Source organism: Batrachochytrium dendrobatidis, assembly GCF_000203795.2.
Source record: "Batrachochytrium dendrobatidis JAM81 unplaced genomic scaffold BATDEscaffold_7, whole genome shotgun sequence".
NCBI classification, from domain to species: Eukaryota; Fungi; Chytridiomycota; class Chytridiomycetes; order Rhizophydiales; genus Batrachochytrium; species Batrachochytrium dendrobatidis.
Genome location: NW_006281105.1, coordinates 155,664 through 178,081, shown reverse-complemented (window position 1 = coordinate 178,081; position 22,418 = coordinate 155,664). Strand labels below are relative to the sequence as shown.

General features: G+C 38.1%; 2 protein-coding genes across 2 annotated transcripts in view; one reads left to right on the top strand and one right to left on the bottom strand.

Moving 5' to 3' along the window:
* Positions 1 to 58: 58 nt before the first annotated feature.
* BATDEDRAFT_35182 (uncharacterized protein) lies at positions 59 to 1,383 on the bottom strand (the record flags this gene model as incomplete). The annotated part of the gene is made up of 3 exons (XM_006679469.1): positions 59 to 595; positions 770 to 1,007; positions 1,076 to 1,383. The coding sequence occupies 3 exons, from the start codon at positions 1,380 to 1,382 to the stop codon at positions 94 to 96; spliced, it is 1,047 nt and encodes a 348-aa protein (XP_006679532.1). The 3' UTR covers positions 59 to 93.
* Positions 1,384 to 1,611: 228 nt separating this feature from the next.
* Positions 1,612 to 22,418, top strand: part of BATDEDRAFT_36999 (uncharacterized protein) — a 45,650-nt gene continuing 24,843 nt past the window's right edge. Inside the window, exons 1-2 of the mRNA XM_006679527.1 lie at positions 1,612 to 1,779; positions 1,918 to 1,952. Coding sequence (XP_006679590.1) covers positions 1,683 to 1,779; positions 1,918 to 1,952 — 132 coding nt within the window. The 5' untranslated portion in view covers positions 1,612 to 1,682. The remainder of the gene's footprint in view (positions 1,780 to 1,917; positions 1,953 to 22,418) is intronic.

Sequence of the window (22,418 nt, the reverse complement as noted above, 5' to 3'; positions counted from 1 at the left end):
AGGTGGATCTCGCAGCATCTAGTGTTGGTCCGACAAAGTGTTCAATGTTTAAACTTTTAAAGGATTACATCACTTTATTATTCATCAACCTTATCAGATGACTACAAGTGCAGCTAGTCCAGCAACGACAGATCCAATGAGTCCACCAACTACCTTCATTGCTCCATTGGTTGATGATCCCGTGGCAGCAGTAGGCGCTTTACCATTTGCGTTTGTGGATGCAGGTGCATTAGCAGATGCAGTCGCGGCAGAGCTAGCACTAGATGCAATTGGAGTAGGAACACCTGGAATTGGCACAGGTCCTGTAGGCATGTTAGGTGGAGTCAAAACCGCATCCACGATGTGCATTACTCCATTGGCTGAAAACACATCAGCAAGAATAAGTTTGGCCTGATTGAACGTGGCAGATTCGCCACCAACTACAAGAGAAACAGTGTTTCCGCTCAATGCAGTGGAGATCTGACCTGCATTGAGTAGAGTGGATACCATACTAGTGGGTAAAATATGATACATGAGGGTGGCTTTGAGTTGGTCCAGAGTCAAGGCAGAGATCTTGGCAGATGCAGCAGTCCATGCAGCATCGTTGGGTGCCAGACTAATCAATATGGGTTCAGATTAGCGCTTCAAAATTAATTGGATGTTTTGCAACATTGCAACTTGATACATTTGATTTCAAACGGAATTTGATTCGTTTGAAAATTAGTCGAGCACCCTTGGAAAAGGTGATTGCCACAGCCTACTAAAATAACAGTGAATGTATATTACTTACATGGTATAGGTCGGCAGACTATCAACGTAGGCAGCAAGACCAGCATCTTGCAGTGCCTTTGCAAACAAATTACAGTTTTGGAAGGGCATGGTCTTTGTTGGGGGTAAGGGTTGAGGAATGGGTGCATTCATCACATATACCCAGCCATTGTCTGCTTGCAGTTGTCCAGGGGCAAGAGTCTCGCCAACACCAAACCGAATATGAATTTCAGGATTGGCATCACCAGGGGTATAGTTGTCTAACGTAATTCAGCATGGATACTTGTCAGAATAGGCTTCTAAATGCAATCATGAAATCATTACATACCAAAAATGAACTGAAATTTGCCACTGGCATCGTCAACAACTTGATAGTTGGGACGCACACGATGATCAATCGTTCTTGTAGTGAATGAAATACCAGTCCAGCCAGCAGGAAGAGTGGCAGCAGATAGAGCAGCATCTGATGGCACAAACAAAGTACCATTAGGAACAGTAGCCCAGGTAGGATTGCTAGAAATCAGAGCAGCCACTTTTTGTAATTGTGGATTGCTCTTGATCACATCAGCAAGATTGGCAGCATATGCCATAGGCGCCATAATAGCTAAACATAGAGCAGCCTTCATTGAATGCATAACAATTGATATATGATGGAAAGAATAATTGCAATCAACAGTTAAATAAGTACTCCACGTGTTGGTCAAGCAGCAACTGCGTATCCATGCCAAGCTGGATTATGAATGCCAACCACTCCACGCTTGTTATTCAAGGTGATTGATAATAACTGATTTGGATTGAAAATACTGACAACTACGATGGTTCTAACTGAACTTGACAATCATGTTTGATTATCATTTTATAAATAGCTGGTAAACCTCAAGACTGACCACGTTGTCATTCAATTATTGCTTCTTGTCAAGTCTTGCTCAACTCGCATGCCTAAACTCACTGTTCATACTTTTGGCACAGCTCCTGTAGATATTTATTATGAAACATATGGCAGCGGACTACATCATGTTTTATTTGTCAATGGTCAGCCAGCTTTAATAAATGACATTCTGAATGATCATCGTATTGGGCTGCTGTGCTTGGAATAGCACTTGAGCATCGGATAAAGCTGTTTATGCATTCAATATTATACTGGTTCTAATAGTCATTTATATACAACAGGAATGAGTAGTATCGCACATTTATGGGATTTGCAGGTAGCCATTTGTTGTTTAACCATATCCATTCATGTCCATTCATGTCGGTAGTCTCATTAATAATATCCAAAAGGCCTTGCAATTGGTTTGGAGTATAAATTACAAGTGAAACAAGTTTGAACTTGATTACAGGATGGAATTATCTAGAGATGCGTCGTTCACTGGCTGGCAATTACCACACATTATTCTTGCAGTTTTACAGCAACTATAGTGACTTTTATGATTGTCAGCTTGAGTGAAATATAATCAGCAACAATGGAAAATGTGTAATATTACAACTGTAATGTCTGGACAACTGACTGTCTGAATAACAGTAACTATTTCCAGTGATGCTGATTTGTAAAAACTCGAATTATTCAACACTCTATCAATGCATTTGCAAGAGTCATTGGACGTATCCGTTGTTTGAAAGTTGATTCGCATACATTCAGAAGTGGAAGTTATGAAGCTTATTTCCATGCAGACACGATCAATGTATTACTTTTTGTTGGATAGGCTGTATCATCTGTCATCAATTCAGACACACTTGTCAGTCCTGTTCCGTATACAATGAGTCACATATGGACACATATGCAACAATCAAGAATCAATTGTCATTTACAAGTCTGAATTGCCAACCAACAATCGTACTAATGGACCAACGGACCAATGCCAAAACACCTGCACATCAGACAGTTTATTGGACATGACTTGATTGTTCTTGAAAACTGTTTGAAAACTGATTGAAAACTGCTTGATGACTCGAGTAATCCAATCACACATTGCTGGCAATTAAATGGAACTATACAATGTGTCATGTATACATTGGATACCATCAGTTTATCAGTGACTATCTGGTGTTTGTTTATGCATGATTACTTGGACTACTATTTGCAATCAATGCAATCACTGGTGTCAATGACCGATAACAATGAAACCAAACGATTGCCCACATCAGATTATACAGGTTCATTCTGGAATGCAACTTTGCATCGATATCGTAAATATCAACCAGAATCCGAGCCAAACAAGTCAAGCGAGTGTTGCAAGGTTGCATTCATTTGAAAATACTCGATATCAGGCTAAAGTTGCATGTGAAATGGTCATTTGTACAAGGTTAAACAACATCGACATTTACAATCAATGTGATGTTGGAACAGAGCTGCTATTTCCGAATTTAAAAGTCCAAATTGTACACATTGTTATCAAGTCTAATCTACACCCTTCATGTCATACCATGTCATGCTTGATAGTTTCATACACTGCTGCAAGAGTTGTATTGTGTGTATTTCGAGTATTTCCATCACTCCATCACACTGTATTGGCTCAAACAACTCGAACAGATTGTCATAATCTGACATGATTCCAAAATAATTGCAATCGGTTATATTTGACATGATCGGATCATTGTAAACCATTTGATTTCAGTAATTCAAGATTAAACAAGCCAATATTACTTTTTCCAAATTTGAATCAGCATGTTGTTGTAATATCGTCAATATTGTGAGCAACTCTGAGAAGACACTTGGACATTCAGTATCAAGTGATATTGGATACTTTCAAATATGTATCCAGTGATAAATAAGCGGTGATGTGTTTGAAATCAATTTACCATTACAAACCATTGTGTATTTGCCAATACACTTGATGGTATCAATGACCACTAATGGATTCAACTTGCATTCCGAATGAGCCATCATGTGGTAACCCAATTGTTTAGTATTTGTTGTTATTTGATAATGTCACATTTGAGGATCGTGGACATATGATGGCATATCGATGGCTGTCATTATTGGCAAGTGTGTTGCAGTTGATCAAGGATGTGAAGGAATGAATCAATATTCGATTACGTCATTTATTAACAAGAAAGTGAGTGTGTTTATAAAATGGAAGAAACCAAGAAAGTCATGTGAATTCCAGTTCAAACGTCATTGTTGATGGTTTTTGATTGTTAAACTATTCAGAAATGTCTCACATTCACACACTACTAATGTCTCACACAATGCAAGTCAACACTCTCACACTAGTAATGTCTCACATTAATGAGACATTAATTCTGGTGTAAATTTGACTAATTTCCAAATATTTAAATCGTGTGAATTGTCTTGAAATATCCCAAAATTTTGTTATTTTGACTCGATTAAAAAGTCGATTTTTGTTTTACAATTTGACAAATAAATTGCTTTTTTACTCTTTTTCTTTTCATAAAATGCCAAAACGATTCCTCAATGTTGAATATGGCACTATTTCTACTGAAATTGACATTACTGGAATCAGTAGACTTGGTGGAGTTCAGGATGTTATCAAGGCAAAGTATGGAGAAATTATTCCTACTCCAGCTGTTCTTATTCAGCTCTACGACCAACAAGGCCAGCTTATCGCAGACTTAGATGACATAGCAATTGAAAAAACTCCACAATACTACAAGAAACTGGCTAAAGGTGGCTCCTGTGTTGTTATTGGTTGTTTACCATCACCTTCAAGACAGCCTACTCAAACTGACCTAGGTTCAGCATCTGCAGCAGCCTCATCCGCACTACTGGATTTTTGGACTGCTTTCACAAACTACCCTAACCCTCTTGAAGGAAACACTGTTGTCCAACTTCCAGCAGACGTATTCATCCTTGGAAAAGATTCAATTGGATCATCCATTTACATCCGTCCTTGTTATCCTAAACTTCTTGAAAAATCACTATCTATTGTGCAATCTGCTGATATATGTCGTTTGATCATCCTTGGAAATCCTGGAATTGGCAAGACATATTTTGGTTACTTTCTGCTGTTGCATCTTGCTTGCTCTGGTGCTACAGTGATATATGAAAGTTCTTTTCAAAAAGAATGTCTATACTTGTTTACTCCTAATGGGGTATTCAAAGGAGATCGTAGATCTTTCCATAATCAGTTGATGTCCTTGTCAACATTCTACATTGTTGATGGCATGGCTCCAACTGTTGTTAATGCCAAGACCATTCTTCTTTCTTCACCTCGTCGGAAAATTTGGTACCAGTTTTGCAAGAATTCCTGCGACATTCGGTATATGCCAGTGTGGTCAAAAGAAGAATTGCATTCTTGTCGCTCAATGCTGTTTCCTACAGTTCCACAAGAATTGGTTGAAAGTCTGTATTTGAAGTGGGGAGGAATTGCTCGTTATGTTCTTAAATATGCATTTGATATGGAACAACAGGATTTTCTCGACAAAGCCTTAAATATTTCCAATATCGATTCAGCTGTCAAGTCTTTTGGTAAATATGGTGAAAACCTAGACGCTTCAAGTTGTTTGATTCATATATCAGTCAAGGATGACTTCCACAGTGGTCCTTATCAGTTCGCTTCTGACTATGTGGCTGATAAAATTTACAACCGTGTCTATGCCAGAGACCGAGATCATCTTATCAGATTCGTTTCTGTTACTCGAGAAATTGGTGAAACTGGCCAACTTAATAGGGTATTATTTGAAAAGTACGCTCATACAATCATCGCTAAAGGTGGTTCATTCAAGATTCGTGATTTACGTACCAAGCTGGAGTCTACACTTCAACTGCCGATGGATCTTACTACTTTGTTATTCTCCAACAACTCTCAAGTTCAAGACGCAACGAATTGCTATTTCCGTCCCATTAGCAATATTTTTGAATCTGTTGATTCGTTCATCAAGCCAAATCTACTTTTCCAAATGACATGTGCCAAAAATCATCCTTGCAGACAGGCTGGGCTTCGTAATGTTTTGGAAATACTTGGTAATCCGTCAAAACCAGAACTGTATTTTGTTGTACCTCCTGATCGTTTTGCCTGTTTTACACGCCAAAGCCACCACGGAACAGATGGTCAAGTGTTGTCACAAAACGATACTATTGCGAGTGTTGAGAAGTTGACTCGATTTGTTTTGACGTTTGAACCATCTCATCAATAAGGTATGTAGACTAGAATTAATGATTTTTATTGGCCGCATAACGCTAATCCTAACTCTGTTTCTCGACCTCGTTCTACACAATACACGGCGTTTGATTTCTTAAAGGTGAATAATATCGTATGGGTTCCATTGGACAACAAACCTCACTTTGTGGAAATGACCACTTTCATTGTCAGGAACTTCCCAATCGTGTAATTTAATCGCTTTGGTTTTGAAACCTATAGTTTCTTGTAAATAATTGCATATCCCAAGACTGTTTTCCACCATACAGTTTTGAAACTAATATTTTGATTCAAGAACAAACTGCGTTTTCCTTTTTCTTTTGCAAATAAAAGTTGTTTTGTTGCTTACAATTATGGTCAATCAATTGACTGTCAAACTGTACAGCAGTTTTGCTGACATTGGATTTGTCCGATCGATAGTCTTGGGTTTCAAACTTGAACCAAACTCCCAGCTGATAAAACACTGCAGGGATTCTTACAAGCACGAAAGCAGCTGTTTCAAGAGATGTTGGTATGATACAAGGAGTACCAGAAAGTATACTCTTACAAAGAATTGTTTGCAGCTGGATTGAATCAAATAGCCATACGTGATAAACAGCGGGTTGATTGTGGCTTTATTCCCAATCAATGGTATTGACAAAACCAACCGGGGATGAGCCAGGATCAAGAGTTGGAGGCTAGACACAATTATGAATGGAATATGCTAGAGTATCAAAAAGATGATCAAAGAAAGCGTGAAATTCAACAGATCAGCAATGATGTCCAAATGCATAGTGTAATCAAGCAGATTTGAATCCATTTTGGCATTGCAAGACACAATATCACATTTGGAAGAGTTGATTGGAAATATAAAGACTCGTACTCGATAAACACGGACTTGTCAATGGTTTGATTTATACTCTATCATGTTGCTCATGGACATATAACGACATATTTTAGTTGTATATTGTTTAGAGAAATCTCAGAGGTAACAGATAAGCGTGAAAAAATGAACCAATGAGTGAATTTGAGTTGTTTATTCAGAAAAGAAGAACCTTGTGTCTTTTATAGACAGAGGAAGTAGTGAAGGAAGATAGTGGAGGTACAAGGACCATACCATAAGCTTCGCCGTTGAGAGTCACTATAGGCCGCATCCAGACCATCTAGGTATCATTATCAATGTCTAACACAATCCATACTGCATTGAACAGGACTGCAACACAGTATCATATCACTAGATCAAGTGTTGGGGCAGAGCTGTTTAAAGGATTTTACCACTAATATTTGACCAGCTGTTGTGTGGATAAACCATTACCCTATACTGACCGTAACCTGAAACTGACTGACTATGCAAACCATTTCAATATATTCTTTAGTAAATGGGTCAGGGTTAGCAGTCCTTGACTGAGTCCTGCTTCATTCAATGGTTAAAGGGTTGTGCATAAAGAAGTCTACACACAAGTATTTGTGCTACATATACCTGAACAGTGTCGAGTCGTCCCTGCATAAGCTTATAACCCTTATGTCTTGAATATATATTTAACCACCATAAAAGCATAGTGCATATCCACAACTCACCCATTCATTACCAAGAATTGCCCTACTAATCAACAAGCTTTATCACATCCATTCTGGTCGACAAGATGAAATTCATATCAGTTATTGTGTTGTCGCTATTGTCGGTGACAGTCAGCGCAGTAGTCATTGATCGTTCATCTACCAGCGAATCGACGGCTATATCCAGTGGGAAAAAGGTAGAAAATTGTCTAACTCGAGCCCAGCAGCGTAAATCCAAATACACTGATGCCTGCGCTTCAACTGGAACAGAACAACAATCTACTGAAACCAATCATGATGTAGCTCAATCGACCGTAGATTCTGATGATTCGGACAGTTCTGTTGACGACTCCAACGAGCCCGATGAATCATCGTCATTAGTTGAGTTATTCGACTTTGATGATGATATGCTTGATAACACACCTTACGACGGCGCCTGTCCTCTTCCTAAAAAATATATCCCAGAGGACAAACGATTTATTCTCACACCTCAGCAAAAACTCAATGAAGTCGAACAAAGAATGAGGAATATGGGTATGGAAATTCCAGAAAGTGTTGGAGACGGATATCCACACAAGATGAGCACCGAGACAAAAGAAAGAGTACTAAGGGCTAGACAAATGGGATTTATAATGGGCCCGTCTGATAAAAAGAATTTGAAGATGCTGAAGCTAGGAAGATTATGGGTGTGTCGCAAGTTGGCTCTTGAACCTCTCGAAGAAGAATCAATCAGAGTTGTATCTGAACCTACTCCAGAATTAAAATCCATCTTGAAACCCGGATCCACTTCTAAACCCCACGACTCAAAACACGATCATTCTAAAAAACATCAGCAAAAGTCAAGTCACGATGTTGGTTCAAGGGAAGCTAAAATACACTTTAACCCTGAGACTGAAACTTTTGAATATCCACGTGAATCTGATACAGACGATGATGACGATGAAATTCAATCTATACAATCAACAAGCGATGAGGATGAAATTCAATCTACCCAATCAACAAACAATGAGGATGAAAGTCGACTCGCTCGAAAATTCAAATTCAACCTCAAAATTAACAAACCTGAAGCGCCAAAACTAAAAGTGTATAGTAAATCAATGTTTGGACACTAGACAGCTTGGTAATTCAATTTCATTGTAAAACTGGAATCACGCTGTCAACAACCTCGTTTAGAATATGTTGTACTGCAGTGTGTATATATGATTTATACTGTCAATTTGCATTTGTCATGTAAGCATTCAGTCATGTTTGTCCAATAAACACCTTGCATTATCACCACCATTTCCAATGTAATAGTATGCTTGAATTGATCATATTGCACCAATCAGCTACTGTGCACTGAATGTATCAGATGGTGTCATGAAATGGTGGATAGTATTCATAATTGAAGTATTGGCAGTCAGTGATTGAATGATACGATCGAATACCGCTGATCACTTTGTTGGTGACCAGTATCACATGTGGTCAATACCAATACGTTGCACAACAGTCATTCAAACAGGTTGGAGCATGCCACATTGTAGCAATGCAATCAAATTGGTACAACATATGCCAACATACATGTAGTGTAGTGTATTGTAGTATACACTAGTAGTGATGATTCAACCAACGACATGCATGGTTGTAATATTATACGTGAAACCACATATTGATGTTCATGATTATGATTATGGGGACATACAGCATTACAATGATGGGTCGGCAACAATGTGATGGAACTGGATGCGTAATATCAAAACCATGCCCAGAATACGTGATATAACAACAACTTGCAGCCATATTGATATAAATGGACCACCAAATAACAGTGTTGGTGTGTGATAAACAGTTGCATTACTGACATGTGTCATGATTGTTGTTGAACTAGATTGCGATCGTATTCGTGATTCAGAATACAACAAATGAGTGTACAGAGTTGTATGGACAACATTGACAGTCAAACACAATACATGAATGTGAGTTCAAACTTGTTGATCGTACAATGTATAATTACTAAGAGTGCACAAAGTGTAGATTTAACACTATAGTCTGATTGTGTGTCATATGATGGTTGTTGTATATTGAACAAGTAATGCAGTCAATGTGTAGTAATCATTGTATGTTGCAATGCAGAATACAATCACTGCATGATGAATACCGAAGGAATCCATTTTACATGAATACGGTTGTAAAAAGGAGCGTTTGCGGCCACACAACATTCTTGAAGGGTGCTTTTCAATATACCTGATCAAAGGGTCACAAAAGCATTATCCAATCGACATGATCATCAAATTGATCAATATGATATTGTGGATAGGGAGCAGCATACTGTCTAATTTGATAGTAAACCACTACAAGCAATCAAGTAACCCTGTATATTGGTTAACCTAAAAGGGTTGGTTTGCTATACAAAATATACAAATACAATCAATCGAGTTCAACTTTATAATTGACACCAGTCTCAACACTCTACTTTTGTATTAATAGTTTGAACCCATTGACCAATCTAATGAAATTGGTTGATATTTTATTCGTATTGACTGCAGCAGCAACCGCCAATGCAATACTGATACCGACTGATAACAATGGTTCACCCAAAGCATCAGGCACTTCCAGTCAAGTGTCCAGCCCAACCAATGAACCTAATCCAGGCACTTCCAATGAATACCAGCAAGAGCCAATGGATTTGAGCCTTCCTAACCAAAGCCGACGGCAGCCAATGGATCAACCCAATCCAAATACTCCCGGTCAAAACCAGCGACCGACTGTGATTGTAGCTGGTCCAAATATTTTCAAACAAGGTCGGAAACGCATAATTGGTGTGATTGATCTAACCACATCCGACCAAAACCAACAACACTCGATTGACGAACCCGGTCCAAGTGCTCCAAAACGAAGTCGAAAACAACCAATTGATGTAGCTGGTCCAAGCACTTCCAGTCAATACCAACAACAACCAATGATTCATGACAGGTCTGCCAATACTGTCCCAGATCAAGTGACTGGATTAAGTGAAAGATATCAGAAGACTCTTGATGGTATAAAGCAAAGACTTGTCGAGTCTAAAGAATTACGAAACAAAAAATGGAAAGAATATCATAAATATGGAATCATTGGATTGGAACACCAGCTGGCGTTAGTAAAGGGCAAAGAGATATCCGAGTCAAGGCACAATCCAAGCACTGAAAAGCAATTGAAAAAAAAGTATGAAAAGGCAAGAAAAAGAGTAAACGGTATCAGACAAAAGTTGAAGGATTTTATGAAAAAACATGGTTTAGAATTTAAAGAGCCGGAGTTGGATTGATGATGTGTCGATGAATTTGAATAAATTTAAACTTTTTGATATGTTGGTGTTTGTCTAGTATTGTGAATGGGTCAACAATGATATTATTGATTGTGTATTGTGTTGGGTATTACATTTCCAATTACTGAATTGTTGATTGATACATTGACACGGTTTGTTCCATATACATCAATGACCTGATAACAACCAGTGTTGCGTGTAACCACCAGTCATACTTGCAATCACTTTTCAGTTGCATGGTTGCATGATATCACCAACTGACCATATCGTGCATTGTACAACAAACGGAGCAATACACTTGTTCAAAGTCGAATGTAGATTGTGCCATCAACAGTCTCGATATTGGTCAATTAGTGTTGTGTCAGTTTGCAATGTAATATATGTGATGTGGTATTGGTGGTGTCGTATTGATGTAAATGGACCACTAAATAACACTGTCGGTGTGTGAAATAAACAGCCAGTGCCATTGTTGGTAGTGATTGACATACAAACAACAGTTGCATTACTGATGTCATCATTGTTGTTGAACTAGATCGTAATTGTATCCGTGATTCAGAACACAACAGAAACAACAAACGCTGGTTCAAGACTATTTCAGTTCAAATCATAGTTTGTGTGCATCATATCACTGACACTGTTTATAATAATTCATAATGTATATTGAGTCAACAGTCAATGTCAAGTACAAAACTACAGCCAATATTCAACATTGTTTATTCCAAATCAACAGTCAATCACTGCAAGATAGTGTTCAACTCTACATGAATGCGATTGTATAGCATTTTGGTTTCAGTTGTAAATTTGAGCCATTTCGACTTGTCCAAACTTTGCTTGTAATCTGTGCGATTGGTTGTGGATTCAGTGCAAAGGTGAGCAAATCTGATATTTCTACTCGAGATGCTGGAGTGTCTTGATTGAATTCACTTTAACAAAACAGTCAATACTATGCTGTTTTGTTGGATCACATCAATTGACATACTCTTGGATACTCGTGGCTAGTTTACTGTGTTGTATTTGGTAGACATTGATTGCGATCTAGTTGAATGTCACGGATAGCAACGATCGACATGACAGTGGACACTATTGGACATGTACACTGCAATGTGACTGTCAGCAACCATCACCATCAGTGTGTATCATGTGTTTAAAAAGTACTCGCATGCATTGGATTCAACACCACGTTTGTGATTGGGTTTGATTGTATTGTATTGGTGGTGTTGTATTGCATATATCAGTAGATTGTGTGCTGATTTGAATGACATGATCATACATTGTGGTTCATTTACACGATGACAATCTGACCTGTTGACACGGCCAGTTTGTTGAACGACCTGCCAATCCCCAATTCAATTATAGTACAACGTCACTCATTCAGTGTAGCGGCGACAGATTGCCGAGTTTGATGTTGATCATGTTGTGACACAATCAGCAGTGTTTGATGTGTACAGTCTACATTGACCTAAAATGACCATGCAGTCATACCAATGGAAAAGTCATGGGTTTGAAATACTGCAACAGGCTGTTTGATGCTGTTGTGTCCGAGTGATCCAAAACACGACCAATCAAACAATCAGTCAAATATTTGGTATACAGTGATATTATATGTTGTAGTAATGGATTGTATATGTGATGATAACTATCCATAATCAAGTGGCAATCTAACACCATCTGATCACTGGATACATCACCACAATCGGAGAGATCAATGCAATATACTACTAAAGTTGATTATACACCAACAGCGATGCTTGTATATCGATTCACCCTACAGTGTGATTCTGGGTTTGTTAACCCTACAGGGTGTATTTGTGTCTTCTAAATATTCATTTGGAGATTGCCGACTGTCACCCTTGAAACTGCCGTCATTATAAAACGACAGTCATGTATCAGATTCAAACCATTTTCATCACACTACTCTATACAATGCTGATTACTATAGAATGCGTTATACTTGCGTTACAGGCGGTTGCTGCAATTCGACTTGCATTAGAATCACCAATTGGAACTTCCAGTCAATCGAACAATAGGCTGTCAAAACGATCACCCGTTGAATTGGGTGGTGATATCACAAAATGCTATACAATTAAAGTCAATGTTGATGGAACTGATGTATGTATCATGTCATGCATTGTAGTTTGATATCAACTTGTACCACGTGTAATCAATCTCACACTTGTTTAAAATAGTTGGGTTTGCAAGTCAACTCAGCAGCTCCTGGTATAATTGCACCACTTTCTAGTTCAAGCAACGATGCAGGTTTGGCTCCAGAAAGTACTCCAAGTGGAGAACCTGTTGCTATAAATTACAAAGGCAATGAGTATAGAGGAATCAGTTCCACAGCCGTTGTGACGATTCCGGGTACTGGGATAACTGACATCAATTTACCAGCAATCTTGGTTGAAAAACAATCACCAGATCTAGTTGGTATCAATCCAAAGTTTGATGGAGTATTTGGGTTTGGTTATCTTTCGTTGTCAAGCCATTACACATCAGTCACCGCGATGGATGCTTTGTACAGTTATGGTGTCATTCCTAATAACGAGATTAGTATTCAACTATGCTCATATGATATGCTGCAAGATAGTTTCATCAATATAGGAAACACGGACGTAACTGCAAAATGTGGAACGGATGGAAAAAGTGTTGCATGGGTAAACTCACCAATAGCCGATCAATTTACTGTCGACATCAAGAGTATACTAGTCAATTACAAAAAAGTAAATCTACCTGCTGAATTTCAGCAAGTTGTGGAGAATGGTCATACTTTGTATTCAGTCATGGAAACATGCCTTACATATATGTTTTTCCCTGAAATAGTCGTGACAATGCTGATTGATGCTATCCTTGATAGTGGTGCAATCACTGTCAAGAATACTATGTTCAGTAACGATCGTCTTGACAAAAGAAGGATTAAAAAAAGATTAAAAGAAAATCGGTTAATGTCCGAATCCACTTATAATATCAATTGGGACAAGATGCCGACAATTTCAATTACAATGCATGCTGAAACTCCTGTAACTTATGACAATAGCAACTCTGTTGTAACGATTGAATTGAGTTCTAGAGACTATATGCAGAGAATTGACTCTAAATATGGTAAATATTTGACAATTGTATGTAATATGTGTCGCTTGATTAACCTAGCTGACATACATGTTGTATTATAGTGGTGTTTGCTGTAAAAGTTGGTTCAAATTACAATGCAATTCTTGGTACATCATTTATGACCCAGCTTGGATTGACATTTGATCGACAAAATCAACGCATTGGGTTTGCTCCTGGATGTGGATGCGAAGTCTCGACTGATGGATATCCTATTATTTCAAACGGTTATCGAGTACTCTGGTCACCATCACAGTAAGTTGTTTGATATTGGTGTGTGGGTGTGTAGATTGATATTGATCATGAATTTGATGCATACTATTAGATTGCCTGAACAACCAAGTACTTCAAGTTCAAGTGGCAGATCTACTCTCAGGAGATTGTCGCGACTTGGTAGTACTCTCCGTGGTAGTAAGCATTCAAAGCCTAATTACAAGAAATTTGATGGCTAAACAGATATATAGCAATAAAACTGGTTATTTTTTGCATGGATGGTGACCATGATTGTCTTATAGTTGGTATGATGTACGTCAGAACTCTTGGTGTTAGCAATCATCAACTACAACTAATCAAGTAGCTGTGCCTGAAAACACCCACCACGCTGTCAAGAGTCACAAACAGACTCTCAATAAACTCGACTGAATACAATTCATTAGTGACAAACTGATATTATATGTATATTTAATGTGGTGTGTTCATGTTTGATTGTGTGATATGTTCAAGCCGTGCATGTATTGGATCAGTCCAGTGTGTATCGTAGTTGTTTGATACACGATGATCACGCATACTATTGTATTGGTAATACATGGTATTGATTGAATACATATCATGATCACACAGCTCAATCACGATCCAATTGACACAAACAGTCGAGTCGTGTAGTTTGGGTTCAGCTTGACACATTTGTATTGTCAGTCTCGGACAAAACATCAAAAGTGGATCAAGATCAACTGAAACAACCAACAGACTGGATCCAGTATGCGTAGTCACACTGGGTTGCATATACTGACCACAGTAAACAACTCGAGTGTCATTTTACTGGATCCAAGCAAGTTGTCATTCAACAAGTAGGGTCTTGTATTACATTGTATTTATGTTGTAGGGTACGATTGGATGTTGAATGGCCATTTCAACCAATTGGTGTCGTTGGTATCAACGCCAAAGTGTAAACTGATGTTCATGTCCATGATTTCATGTAATGTTGGTTGAACTGCAGACTATACATTCGAGTATGATTAATTGTGTAATTCTGTAAAAACAACTGGTAAATTAGGCTGTCAATTACAGGATCAAGTAGGACGATAGAATGCCAGTCATTCAAGTATTGTTTGATCAAAGTATCTCATCGACTAAACAACCAGCTTGCACAATGCATGCAGATTGACCTGTTATCGACCGTTTGCAGTGATATTGACAATCAAAATGTATGTTTACAATGATACAATATTGGACAGCGTGTCGAGTCATGTTGGCTGTATACTTGACATTGAACAATATCATAATATTGACTTGATTGACGACTGAAATCATGCAATGGTTGGTGATTGTATCAGTTGACATGTATTGGATAGGTGATGGTACATAACATTGATCGTTGTATAGTTGACTGTCGTGGTTCAAATGATCAAACATCATTGTCCAAGTTTGAACGACACTGTGATGTTTGACAACCTTAGTGTCCAACAATGTCCAATGGTGTCCAGTAGTTGTAGCTCGTGGACGTATGTTGACATATTTGCGCTGTTCATAGTTTGAAAGTCACAGTAAGTAAAAAATGACAATTACTTTATTGGTTCATTCCTTCATTGTTATCTTTAAACTTTTGTGAATTACTTTTTAACAATGTGCAACATTAATATGTCGTTATACGTCCACGAGAAACAAGAACTGCATCTCAAGTCTCACTGTTGAGAGTTCCTAAACACTCTAGTTCTTGCATAAAGTGAGGTGATAGTCATTGTCACAAATAAGCTATACGAAAGGTGTAGCTTATTTGTTATACCATACACAATGCAAGTTAACACAGTACATATCTCTACCGTCTAAACCTTATTACAAAGGTCATACATTACCAATGTCTAACATACCCGACATGGAATTGTTTGGTAGACAGTATTGTAGTAGATCTGCTCGAGTGGGTTCAATGTTGTTTAGACATTGTGTTTTTAGATCATCAATCGACACACACAGCGCACCAACAAGACCATCACATTCCGTTACAAGAACATGTTTCAAGGTCTCATTGTTCATGTTGTTTGGCAACCCAATAACGAGTAAATCCAGAAATTCATGGAATTCATGGAATTCACAGAGTTTGGCTGGAATAAGTAGAAAATCACTTTTCAAGACCTGAAAGACTACCGAGTTCAACAGGACTTGAAATTCCTCCAACAAAAAGATGGTTTGATGCAATGATAAATCGCATGCTTAATGGCAACCAACTCAGCGATGCTTTGATTAAAAGTCTCCATAAACTTGTGTCTTGTAATTACTGTTGAGCATCATCAAGAAACAACAGTTTTACTTTTTCCAATTCTATCCGTTGTTGTTTGGAACAATCAATGCATTTCCAACAAAAGTGTCGTGCAATCTTGTCCAAGAAACAAATCCAAATGACATTTGTTTGAGACTATGTTGATACATATTAATGAATATAGGTTTTGCAGAATCAGATGAACAAGTCAATATGACAAACCGATACTCAAACCAAGTATGTGAGTTTGTCAAGTTGAACAGGTCTTTTGAGATGATTTGTAGAAACATTGATACCATTGATCTGGATAGTTTTCTTGAAAGAATTGTATGAATCAGTGATTGTTGGGTTTGAGCCAACATCATTCTTGGATTTGATGATGAGTGGACTGGATCCAACAGTCCCATTTGCTACAAGTGCAGCAAGCGAGTCCCATGCGTTGTGATTGATCTCGACTTGATCCATCACAGAGTGGATATTCAGTTAATGTATCGACCAAAAGTGATCCTGTCTTGTAATCTGCGACCAAGCCAACAGGTTCTATTGCTGAACAACAGCCTGTTGTTGACTTGGTCGCAACCACCATCATTGAGACAACTAAAAGGCTTGTTGGTATTCCAGTTGACCATTAACTTCTTACTTTCCACTTTGTTGTTGATGGAGTGGAAATAACTTGCAATTCATGGTATTGTCTTGCTGTTCTTGGACTAGATCAAACCACTGGAACTAATCCACTCATCAAATCCAACACATTATGCTTGGTCAAACTCTGTATCATCAACACTAGACACTGTAATGGACATGAACTCACTTTACAAACCACTCTTGTGAACCTTGTCCAGTCAATACACTTGTATGATGAACACAACTGTTGTGTGTCCAACATTCAATCAAAACCATTCATCTGGATCAAACCATCATGAACATTGACATCAAAGACATTGACACAATCCCTAATGTTTTGTATTCAAAAGTCTATTCTGGCAACATACAAATCGGAATAGAAATGCCAGTCGACAGACTGACAACTACACAATATTGTCATGATTGGTGTCGGTGGATGTGAACAACAACCTGCTATGGTTTGTGTCGATATTGTGTATTTGACTGTTTTATCGACCTGATTTCAGTGCGATGATTGACAAGTTGGCACAGTTGGTTCATGACAAAAAGACGGACAAGAATCAAGCAGTCTTTGAATACCACTCTAAAAGACTGATCCAGTGTTTGATTTCTGCTCGTATATTTGTTCTGAAAACACTCCGTGAAACAAATCCCGATCTCAAGCCTTTTACATGGCTATGCATTCAAACAAGTATACAAACTGGTGTACTCTTTTGTAAAATATTCAAACATCTATCTAAGCTTCCTTGGTCTGCGTTTGGTAACGTCTATCAACAGTTGAAATCATGATTCCTAAAAGACGGTCGTGTTATATTTGACGAATCGCAACATATGCTAAATCTTTTAAAGTCGGACTATCGTTCAACAACAATCCATCAACACTGCTGGACAATTTGATTTTCCTCGGTCGCTGTTTTCGTTTTTGACCAGAACTATTATCCAAGATGACTTCAACAATATATGGTGCGGAACACAAATGCGAATCTGCATTATGGACTTGATATACTCTGCTGCTGGACTCAAACCAGATAATATATTGATATTCACCGACTTCAACTACTTGAAATCATCCGATATTTTCAAACTACTATTGATGTGTCAAAGAATATTGACCTTCAAGAAATCTCACAGTCTCTTCAAGGCCGTCCAAGACTTTTTGTTTCATTTTTACACAAATTGATTGATTCGACTGACATCAATGATTGTTATTGCGGCTATATACAGGAAATGACGTCAAAATCTGGCATGTATTTGCCACATTCATCATTTTACTGTTTCTGGAAGGAGAGAATCGACTGGAGTATCAAACCCATTAAAAATACCGACTATTGTGCTGCTGAAACTAGATTGGTATTGGAGATACTTGTCCATCCACTTATTGATCCAAATCTCAGATCTGATTGTTTCCCTTGTGTATTTTGTTAAACAGTCATACACACTACTTGTTTGAACGTATTAGTTTGCAGCAACTATTGCAACTATTACAACTGCTACCCATATTATTGTTATCAAGTTTCGAGATCAACTCGTTTTACATTTCCATTTCCATTCATTTCGTGACACCCTACAACACCAATAATGAATTCACTGTGGTCCCGTCTCAACATCCTATCGGCTGGTTCTCCAAAACAGTCTTGCCGTAGTGTGCAAAACACTATTCCCCAACCAACCAATGCTTGTGAAAATGCACCACACCTTGCCGAAGCAAGCATGAATCCAGAAAGGTATGCAGCACAGTATTTGTATTATAGTTGTGCATCTGAATATTGTATTTTGGTTACACAACACATTGCTAACATGACTGTTTACTTGCATGTGTATTATTTACGATTTGATGATTGCATTTACGGTATTTTGGGATGGACTCGAAACGTTGCCGAATTTAATTTTGTTGATTCGACTCCGACTACGCGACTTTGATGGTAATGATTTTGACTGTTTTTGATGCTATCTAATGTCATTGAACGTCATTCAATGTGTATCAATTGTGATTTGTGTTGGTTGGTATGATGTGCTGGTTGATTATTATTTGGGATTGAATTGGTTGATGCCTAATTTGATTTATGGGACAATGGGTTGAATGCTACTTTAAACTTTTACTGTTGTTTGTGCATAATTTTGTAATGTTGTGATTGACTAGTTCAAATCAGGAAAACATATATACTGATATGTATACATTCAGTGCAATCAGTCCAATCAGTCCAATCAGTCCAATCAATGATCCAAGAATCCCTGCTTCACCAAGTAAGTGTGTGATTTTTGTATCAATTTCTCACGAGTTTTGGATGTGAATGCATGTATTGTGGATTGTTTAGGCTGTAGTGTGTTGATGGTAACTATACTGATTATATTGACTGATGGATTGTTTTAAAACATTTACATTATAGTCTCGTCCCTGATTGAGGCAGTTAGGATACTGCAGTCTGGAAAGCAATGTGACTCTACAGTATCAACCATATATACTGCAGAGTCCATTGCACCAGATTCAGCAGTGACTGGCCATTCATCAGGACCCGTTGAGCATTATACCGATGCTCAAGCATCTATGCTGTCATACAGCTATGCTAAACGGGTTTTGGCGTGTGACAAACCGCCTTTTGAAACTCGGTATAAAGTAAGTTGGTTGTATTAGTATAAATCTTGGGTTTAGCTTTGAAATTACACAAGCTGTGCTGGATTGATACAATTGTATAGTTATGGTTGACTAATGTTTTATTTATTGGTATGTGTCAACTATTTATATTTGACAGGCTGACCAGATGATGTACACAAGCAGTAAGCTTCCCGGAAAAGCTGATAGATCAAAAGTGTGGCAGCCCATGTCATCACTGAGTGATTGTATCAGTCTCTGTGAGTATGTGCGCGAGTTACAAGTTTCTGGTTCAACAATCGTTGATAACAAAACATCCACTACAGTCAAAAATAAGACCCAATCACGGTACTCAACCAGATCCTGTTCAGTGTTTACAGTCTCTGCAGTGGTGACTGGACCAAACTCATGATTGCTGAAAACATGACAATATCACCGCATCAATCAACCAGTACCGTTTACTCGACCACCCAATGCATCCGTGACAAATGTGAGGTGTTTTCGATTGATTCAGACAGTGCATCTGCGTCTGATGCAACTCGACTGGTATATGTAGTTGGATCTGTGTGCATGCGATTGATCAACAGCGATTTGTCAGTGTACACGCAGACCAACAATTTGTGTGGTATCAGTCCAATCCAAACTACTGGCAGGGCAACTCGAGGTAATATGAACTCGATTGGAAACGTTGACTTTTTCACATTGATGGACGAAATGCGACAAACAGTCAAATACCTCACCATGCAAGTTGTATCCTTGAAAACTGATCTGATCGCTGTGACTAGCGCATTTGGTCAGTCGCAGGGCCAAACCAATGACATTGTTGTCATGATGACCAAACACGACAATGTCATTCGATCATTACTGGAACAGATCTTGGTCAAACTGGACTCTGGTTGCTCACCAACACATGCAGTTGTTATACCAGTTGTGGTATTCGAAACCATTTCCACGACTGTAAACACCACCGCAACAGTGACTGTGTTTTGTCCACAAAGTCAATCCAAGTTGTTTATATGCGACAACAGCACGTTGCACACACACGCAGACTGTCGATAAGGAATGCCAAGCAACAATCGACTTATTCCGTAATCGTGCAATTGTTGACATAAATGCCATTGCGGTCAATGCTGTATCGACTGGTGTCGAACCTTGAATGAATGCTGCAACTCGCATTTGTTTATTGCGTTTTGCATCGAATGCAATGTGCACATTCAATAAACTTTGTGGTATTCTGGTCACATTCCGTATCAATCTGCAACGGATTACCAACATCCATACAATCAACAACACGATCAGATTATTAGTGGATCAATCTATTGCTGTCAAACTTGTAGTCATGACACAACTCGGTACAAATCAGGTCAAGTTTGATCCAGAAACTCCAACAAAAACCATCAACCCGACCACTGAACTGGCTGTTTGTTGACGGTTTGCTGGTTATGTGGGTTTATTGTTGATGGGTAAGCGTGTAAACTGTCGTACACGCAATTTATACTGTGAGTTGATGGTCAAGTCTGACAATCTGCATTCGTGAACTTGTGTGCAAACAGTGTTTTGTTGGATCTCAAACATCCTGCAACTCGCACAGTTGTTTGCACAGTTGCTCGTCTATCAATTCAACTGAATCTGCAACTCTGTCAAGCAAATCCGTAGTTCAATCTGCTGATGTTGATGTGACTACAATAAACACGAAACTCACCGAAATAACACTTGCTGATCTGACAGGTCAATGAGTGACACTCTAACCATTAATACCAAACAAACAACGTTTTGAATCAACAATCAACTGTCATGACAATTGGTAACATTCGTGGTCATTTGGCATCCATCTCAAACCATCACATCAAACAAATTTCCAAAATCGATTGCTGGACAACTCAACTCGGTGCACGAGTCCGCATTACTGTGTCAGAGTTGTTAAACATTGGTAATGTGAAATATCATAAATAACGAGATATTTCAGAGACTCATACGCGACGCATATATGTTTGAGGCGATGTCTATCGCAGCCATCACTTGTGCAATAACAAGAGACTTTCTCAGCTATGACGTCTAATTCACGGATACGCATAACCGTTATTTACATCTTTATAAAATGATCAATGTTTTCTTTTATCAATAAACAACACAATTAACTCATTGGTTCATTCCTTCATTCTCATCTTTTACTTTTGTGATATTCCTCCAAAACTATACTACATTAATATGTTGTCATACGTCCAAGAGCAACAGTATTGCTGTGGTGTAATATTAGCAACTACACACAACTTGACATGAATGACAATGTTGATGTCGAGACTGTCAATGTATTACAATGTATTGGTCAACAGTGACTGCAATCAATGATAATATTGCAGTCGATCCAATCCAATTGTTGATTGGAACAATCCACATCCACTTGTCAGATTCAGAATGTAAATGAATGTTTTGTAACACATTTACCAATCCAACAATTGACTGATTAACAATAATTGAATATTAAAATGTTGAATAAAAGACTCGAATCATTATATGAATGACGTAATCAATTGAGTTGAGTTGACACTTGATTGAACAATACAAATAAACACATGACAAATGTTTAAACACTATTCAAAGTGTGAATTTGTCTCACATTGTTCACATGATATCGAGTTTTGGATTTAAAGTCCAATTTTTTCTTTTTTTTTCTATTATTTTCTTCATTCCATTCTTATTCTACTCTATTCTATTCTTTCATAAACTCCAAAATGACCAGGCTTTATATTCAATACCTTGAAAACACTCCGGTATCATTATTTACTCAAAAGTTGCCTGTCCCTGAAGGAGAAGAGCCTAATATTTCTGACTTGGTTGCAGCAGTCAAACAAGCACTTCCATCAAAACTTGGTGATATAGACCCTGACGAGCTCACTCTCCATTTTGTGGTGGATGGAGTGGAAATGACTTACAACTCCTGGGAACCCATTACTGTTCTCAAAACAA